Source organism: Pararge aegeria, chromosome 15, assembly GCF_905163445.1.
Source record: "Pararge aegeria chromosome 15, ilParAegt1.1, whole genome shotgun sequence".
Taxonomy (NCBI): domain Eukaryota; kingdom Metazoa; phylum Arthropoda; class Insecta; order Lepidoptera; family Nymphalidae; genus Pararge; species Pararge aegeria.
In genome coordinates, this window is record NC_053194.1 from 10384875 (window position 1) to 10392358 (window position 7484).

At 33.7% G+C, this 7484-nt stretch overlaps 1 protein-coding gene across 1 annotated transcript; it reads left to right on the forward strand.

Moving 5' to 3' along the window:
• The first annotated feature begins 4117 nt into the window (after positions 1–4117).
• LOC120629930 (organic cation transporter protein-like) lies at positions 4118–7109 on the forward strand. Its single transcript, XM_039899018.1, has 3 exons — positions 4118–4464; positions 5374–5781; positions 6363–7109. The coding sequence occupies exons 1-3, from the start codon at positions 4118–4120 to the stop codon at positions 7048–7050; spliced, it is 1443 nt and encodes a 480-aa protein (XP_039754952.1). The 3' UTR covers positions 7051–7109.
• Positions 7110–7484: the final 375 nt, after the last annotated feature.

The window sequence follows — 7484 nt, forward strand, 5'->3', positions numbered from 1 at the left end:
TTTTTAAGTTTCATTTATTTTGAAGTTGGTCTTTTCGCATCTACTACAAATTAATGAAATATTTCGTTATATTTATGCCACCTATCGAATTATATCTTATTATAAAGAGTTTTATTAAATGCCACAAAATGTTGTAAGGTCTATTTAATAGGCTGTGATAATTTAGCTGTAATTATATTTATTTACTTTAATAAAAAAATTGATTTATTTTTTTGCAAGTTTCATTATACCTGGTGAACGAGGTAAGTTCAGACCACGTTGTCTGAGATTTTCTACCTTTGTCTTCCTACCTATTTGATCACGTGAAAGTTAACTACGATTTTTTCAGAATCAAAAGAGCAAAGCCATCTAGCGATAATACTGTTTCCCAGTATTGAAAAAGATTAGAAATGTAGAGCGCGGGTATTTGGGGTAATTTTGTACGCATATGACAACATGTTACCGCTTACAAATCTAATAAAGACCAATCACCTTTAGTGTACTCAGAATCGGTCGAACACCTGTTGGTTGAGGTATTATTTGGACATCTAAAATTGCTGTTGGAAATATTCTACTCTCTCTCTCTCCATGTTGACTATTTTGAGAAGTTCGAATTCGAGGTTACTTGAACAATTTTTATGGGAGACTTTTATATCTGTCTCCTTAAGGATGACTATCGTGCTAGGAACTTTAAAAATATAGTCACAAGCGGTATTTTAACTATTTTGCCTAATTCAAAAAAAAAATCCTTAACTGCACGCTCGGCCCTCACTTGACAGTGTCCTCACCTAATTATGTTGATAACCATTGTAAACCGTAGCCTTTTCCTATCACGACTTGATGTTCACATCTCCGAAATCTAAGGCAACTGTTGTTATGCAAAGACATAGATAGACATTTTAACAATTTAATATTTATACTTGTTTTAAACATAGTAGTTTTTCAATGGTCCACTAACGGAACTCCTTTGAGAGCTGTTAAATTAAAACATCTTTCGGCGCCGTGGTAACTGCCCGCCCTGAGATAAAAGCCCTCGTGAGCAAACGCAATACTGCCAAAAGTAAGTACAACCTGCCTCCGACAGAAGACAACCACATAAAATATAAACACCTTCGCAACCGGTGTAGTAAAATTTGTCGGTATGCTCAATGAAATTTTATGCATATTTTAAATACTTGAAAGGCCAACAATTCAACAATACCTAAAGAATTCAAAAATCTCTAGATTTTTGAATTCTTTAGGTATCTGTTTCTCTGACCTAGACCTCAATATCCTTAATCGGCACTTAACGAAAACTTCTACGTTGGATAGTCAGTTGAAGCTGCGCTGTCCTTGCATTACCCACTACTTATTCCCAACTTTTCAATTCAGCGAGGTGACATTGGACGAAACATCGTCTGCTTTAAGTCCTCTTTGGCATGATTTACTAATAAATAATCACCAAAATAAAGAAGTCAGCAGAGATGCAAGAAACAACTATTCAACAAGTAATGCCAACGTTACGGGAGGTTAGGATGCTGAATGTCAGAGGTAAACTAACTGGTTATGCTTTTCGGCTACGGCATAGTACAGTTCCGTCCAGCTAACATTAGAAACACGATGTATAGATAAGAAATTATTCGGTTGTAATCAGATTCAGCTATGATTATTACGTTAAAGTAGCATAAACATATCATGATTACGTTTCTGTAGGAGAAGACATCTTTTAAGGACATAAGAGGTCAATAATAAGAACAGAAGCTAAGGAAAAATGCTTCTATGAAATCATCACATTGAAAAATCATAAGTAAGTGGCTATTCGTATTTAATGATTTGCTTAAATGGAGAGTAGTATGGCCTAAAGCGATACCGATAGCTCGATTATTTTATTTACTTAAAAAAGTTTTACTAGGAGTGTAGACAAATACGATCATACAGCATTAGATGTCCGAATTTACCTGATTTTTCTCCGTGCCTTGCAGAGCATGTTAAGGTATCGAGCCTGTTCATTATCACTATCACTGGGTAGCAAGAGTTTCAAGTATCTTAGATAAGCCCACCATTCCGCATTTGAAATGTGTAATAGGTTTAAAAGCTCTTTCTTATGAATAGGATAATATAGTTAATAGTTCCGATCCCAGCAGTGCGATAGTGATGATAATTTCCTATTGAATCCACCTATCCTCATTGGAAAAAAGCTCTCTCTTGTAAATATGACTCAATAGTGATCACAGGTACATTAGTTTTATACGTTGATAATTATTAAATCTATTAACATATCTACGTCACCGCTATTCGATAGATAATTTTTCTGATAAATATGTAGAACCGTCTGACAGAATAGAAACAAAGGCAGACAATTACTCTATTATAGAAATATAGGAGAAAAATACTTATAAAGATAAGATTAGGGCTGATAAAGATCTGAAATAAGATTTGCCCTACTGAAAAAGTGAACCTGGTTACTTGTATATAATTTTTAATTATAATTCAAGTTTTCTTTGATGAAAATTATCTAGGTACCTACTGAATATTTTTTATGGAGTCTACACATCAAATCCACCTTTGGTTTTAGTTAATTTTGAGATAAGTCGGAACCTAGCCCGCGCACATGTGATCAAAATGTCGGAAACTTCTCCGATAAAGTTCTTCAACTCTGTCAAACTATTTAGCAAACAGCAACAGTACTTTACCGCATGCCAAATAAAATTAGGGCAGCATTGTGGGTATTTGGTCTAAAACTCTCTCCAATATTGAGTAAGAGACCACCAAATTTTGCCCACTTATAATATTATATAAGTTATACCCATCGCTCCTCTTCTCGCGGCTGTAATACGAAGTGACTAAGGGAATAAAACGGAGACCGATCTGCAGCGTCACTTGTGCTACTTTCAGGTTTCAATCCACTGGGATCGCAAACCCATCTGCCCAACGGGCAAACCCTTCCAATAGGAGAGGCCATTTGTCCAGCAGCAGACTGTTTGATGTAGGCTATTGATGATGACACTGGTTGAATTGATACATTGATACATAACATTAATCTAAGATTCATACAAACTTGGCCCAAAAAGTGAAAGTGACGGCCAAGAAAAAAATGTGCTGTATTTTGTTAAAACTAGTCCTCCTAAACATTTAGTATTTTGTTACAGTTTGTAAGATATGATTATGACATAATTGCTTAGTCCACATTTCCTTATAAATAAATGGCTGATACCTACAATATTATTATTCAAAAATATATTTCTTATTCAAAAATTTCTTAATGGCTATTATTTCTCTGGCCTGTATTTTTATTTTGTTTTACAAAAAAACATTAACCCCAATAAAAGTAAACAAACATTTCATTTCGTAGAAATAATTCCGATTTTACAACACAAATAAAACCAAGGATAAAAGTCCAGTTTCGGTGTCATAAAAGGTATAAGCTGACAAGTTCTAACTAAATACAGGATTTTGTTTTGCCTGGCACTTACAGATTTTGACCAACATGAATCTTCTGTTAATAATTTCAAGTTACTTCTTTTTAATGCCATTAATGTAAATAGTTACAAACAAAAAAAGTTTAATCAAAAACTTGGATAACTCATTCACGTGCCCAAGAGATTACATAGTGTACCTCTCTATCTTAAATGCTGTCTGGGTGTTTATCTATATATCATACGTATATAGATAATATTTTACATTATTCATGAAAATAGCCGTCAGTGTCACTCATAACAAAAGCTACGCTTACTTTGGGGCTTGAGGGTGATATTTGTATTGTCATAGCAATTTATTCTACTAATCACTTCATCTCTGATTTGATCAGGTAAAGATGTCCCGAATATTATTAGCTACTCATCGCACACTGGGTCACTCTGAGCTTTCCTATGAAGCCAACAGTATTTATTGTTAAATACTCCAAATTTTGTGGAGTGAGTCTTGCGGCATTTCGGTTGAAACATTTTAAGTTTATTGTCATTGTTTTGCTATTGTATTTAGTGATTTCTACTTTGACTTCACCATCTTTCTTCTATTTCGACCCATCTGTAACTTCACCATATATGGTATTAATATTTGCAATATTATCATTTGTCATTTTAAACTTTTAAGCCATTTTTTTTTCTTTGATTTTTCTTCTTTTTGTGGTAACTACATGTTTTAATGTTACAGGTAAATGATGTCACCTGACGATGCCATAGAAGATATCATAGGCCGTTTCGGAAAGTACCAAACATGGATTTGGTTTTTAATAACAGTCGGTAGAGCCCCTACCGATTATCAACTAACTAATGTTGTGTTCGTAATACCAAGCGTCCAATATGTCTGTATGGATGAAAATGCTACTAACTTAACTAATTATTGTCCTTGTGAAAATCCAATGTATGATCAAACTTTTACTGTGAATTCTGTGACGACTACATGGAACCTGATCTGTGAAAAGAGCTATTATGCAAGTTTGGCGCAATCAATGATGCAAATTGGTATTCTGGCAGGAAGTTTATTCTACGGTCATGTATCAGACAGGTTATCATCACTAGTTATCGTATTATCTTAGGTTCTTTTTGACAGTTGGCTCTTCTTTATACAGGATTTGACAACTGCGGTTAATAGTTATATTTGACGAAAAATGCCGATGCCCCATCTGATGGTGGAAAACCATCATCTATAAACATCTATATCATCATCTATATACGTGACTTATTTGAAACATCTTAAAAATATTTCCATGTGCGACTCTATATACCCCTTTGTGTATGGAAAAAGAAATCATCGTATCGTTCCTTCTTTTTTCTACCTTGGCGTCAAAGTTAATCCTACAAGGGTTATTAGTATTGCACTCTTAAATCTCGTCCAAAATAATTTCGAATCGAAGTTTAAAAAGTTTACCATAATATTAATCAAATCAAGTCAAATCAAATATTTTATTTCAAAGTAGGTACCTACTGTACACTTTCTGAATGTCATATAAATCTGTCATTATTAATTTATATTATTACATGAATTGGTTTAACCACATATAAATTAAGTTTTAAAAACAAAACATAGTTACGATGTTACAAAAATAATATATGACCCAAGTTTATAATTATTAATATAAATTACCGTGTAAATTATACAAAAATAATAATAATTTCAATCTAGCTATTAAAACATTTTTATAAATACTCACTATGTAGGTACTTTTCCATTTAGAAATGTGTTGAAATAGCAGCCATCCAAGCGTTACTGTTACATATATAATCCTCTACGGTGAAGTAACCTTTTTGAACATAGACCCTCCTTTACTGGAGATTCAAATCATATGATTTGAATCTCCCCTCTGCTAAATTTTGAGTTCATATTAAAACTTTTTATACAATCGTACGCCATTGCCCATAAATGACTCGCTAAAATTATGTAGAGTACCTAATTTTGTGAAAACATTTCTTCTAGGTACGGTCGCCGACTTGCTTGTTCACTGGCGCTTTTCTCAGAGGTTCTTTTTGCAGGATTATCTGCTGCAGCTTTTAAATTGTGGATGTTTATTACACTACGATTTTTTATCGGCACAGCGGTTGGAGGTACCATGCTGTGCTGCTTCGTAATTCTCGTAGAGCTCAGTGGAAAATCATTTAGGCCATACATAACATCCCTTAATGAAGTATCTTATATTATTGCATATTTCACACTACCTATAATAGCATACTTTTTACGAACCTGGAGACAACTACAAATGGCGACATCGATACCATGGATATTCGTAATATTTTATTATAGATTAATACCTGAATCGCCTAGATGGCTTATAACAAGAGGTAAAACAGAGGAAGCTATCGAAGTTTTAACAAAAATTGCGCGAAGGTACGTAAAGTGAAGAAGAGCTGCATATTCGGTTTTCCTATTCAACTCAAGATTATTTTTATGAGTATTAAACACTTTAATGTGTGTATGTCAACGGATAGATCGATAAAAATGCTGTTTAAAGTAACCATTACTTTCTCAGTTGTGTTTAATGACTATCTGATGTGCCGATTGCGATTTTAGAGACTCTGGTACAAATATTACTTCCACTGGTATTTTTGACTTGAACTTAAGAACAAGAGTAATCCTGATAAAACTAAAAAAACCTTAGTCAAATGCTGAAACCATTCAAATGGTTGCTCTAGCAAGTGTCTCGTTTTTAGACCAATTGACTTCATTATGTTAGGCACTAGCATGTTTTGAGATAGACCTGTTCTTTTCAGTAGCTGTTCTGGCTATGGGCTCTTTTTTTCAAACCTTATCATTGTTTATAGCTTTGAACATAAGCATATATTGAGAGCAATTCTTAAACAGTAGCTTAAATTGAAACACTCAGACCAAAAGAAAAGTTATTAGATTCTGCAGAAGTTTATAAGAGTTTATATTTTAATTTTATCCGAATTATTTTATCTTCTTTTCAGAAACGGGCGACCAACTGATAATATACGAGATATTGTAGGAAAAATACATGCAGAAGCCATTACTCACTGTGGGCCAGAGCAAGGGTCTTATTTAAGCCTGTTTAAAACACCAAAAATAAGATTATACACATTAGTATTAGCTCTCGTATGGTTGTGCTGTGCACACACATTTTTTGGGATTAATCAGTATATTGGTCGACTGCAGGGCAACCTTTATCTAAATATAATGCTTTCGGCGGCTAGTCTGGTACCTGGACTATTTCTTATCGTAGTTGGTTGTGTGTATCTTAAAAGGAGGGTAACCATCGTTACTAGTTTTGTCTTAGCAGGAGTAGCTCTACTAGTATTCATATTAATACCAAGCAGTATGAAATATCTAGAGTTAGCATTTGCCATAATTGGACAAATAGGTGCTTATACAGCTTTTTGTCAAATATTTCTGTACTCTACTGAAATATTTCCAACTGTGATCAGAAACTCTGCGATGGGATTCACTTCAGTATTTGCTAGGTTTGGAGGGTTTATTGCACCTTTCGTTGTCAATATTGGAGTTGAATGGATATCTTTAGTGATATTCAGCTCGTTAGCTCTTATGGCTGCTTCTTTATTTTTTTTCTTACCTGAAACTAAAGACGTAGTACTCCTAAATACAATCCAACAAACGGAAAAATCAAAACCCAAGAATTGAATTTTTTTTATGAGTTTAGTAGATTTTTAGTTGAACAAGATATTATAGGATAGTATACCTGTTACAAAATATACCTCATAACATAAGAAATACCTATGTATGTAATCGGTTTATGGGTAGGAACGCAGTTGCTGTGATAAATATATGATTGCTTTTATTTGGCAGGGAATCAGCTAACTAACAGTAATTAGTGGTTTAAGTAATCTAATAATTTGATTCTATCATTTAAAAAATGCATGCGGCACTTAAATAATACGTTTCAAGAATAAAGGCCTACCAACTTGCAATATCAACTCTGTAATAACCATTGCCATTGCCGAAGATACCTGCTATCCTTTTCCTACTCTTCCCTCTAAATAGAGGACGATAGAAAAACTAAATTTAATCTGACTACTAAAGATTGGATTAGATTGATTTATATTGTCTTCGAGCGC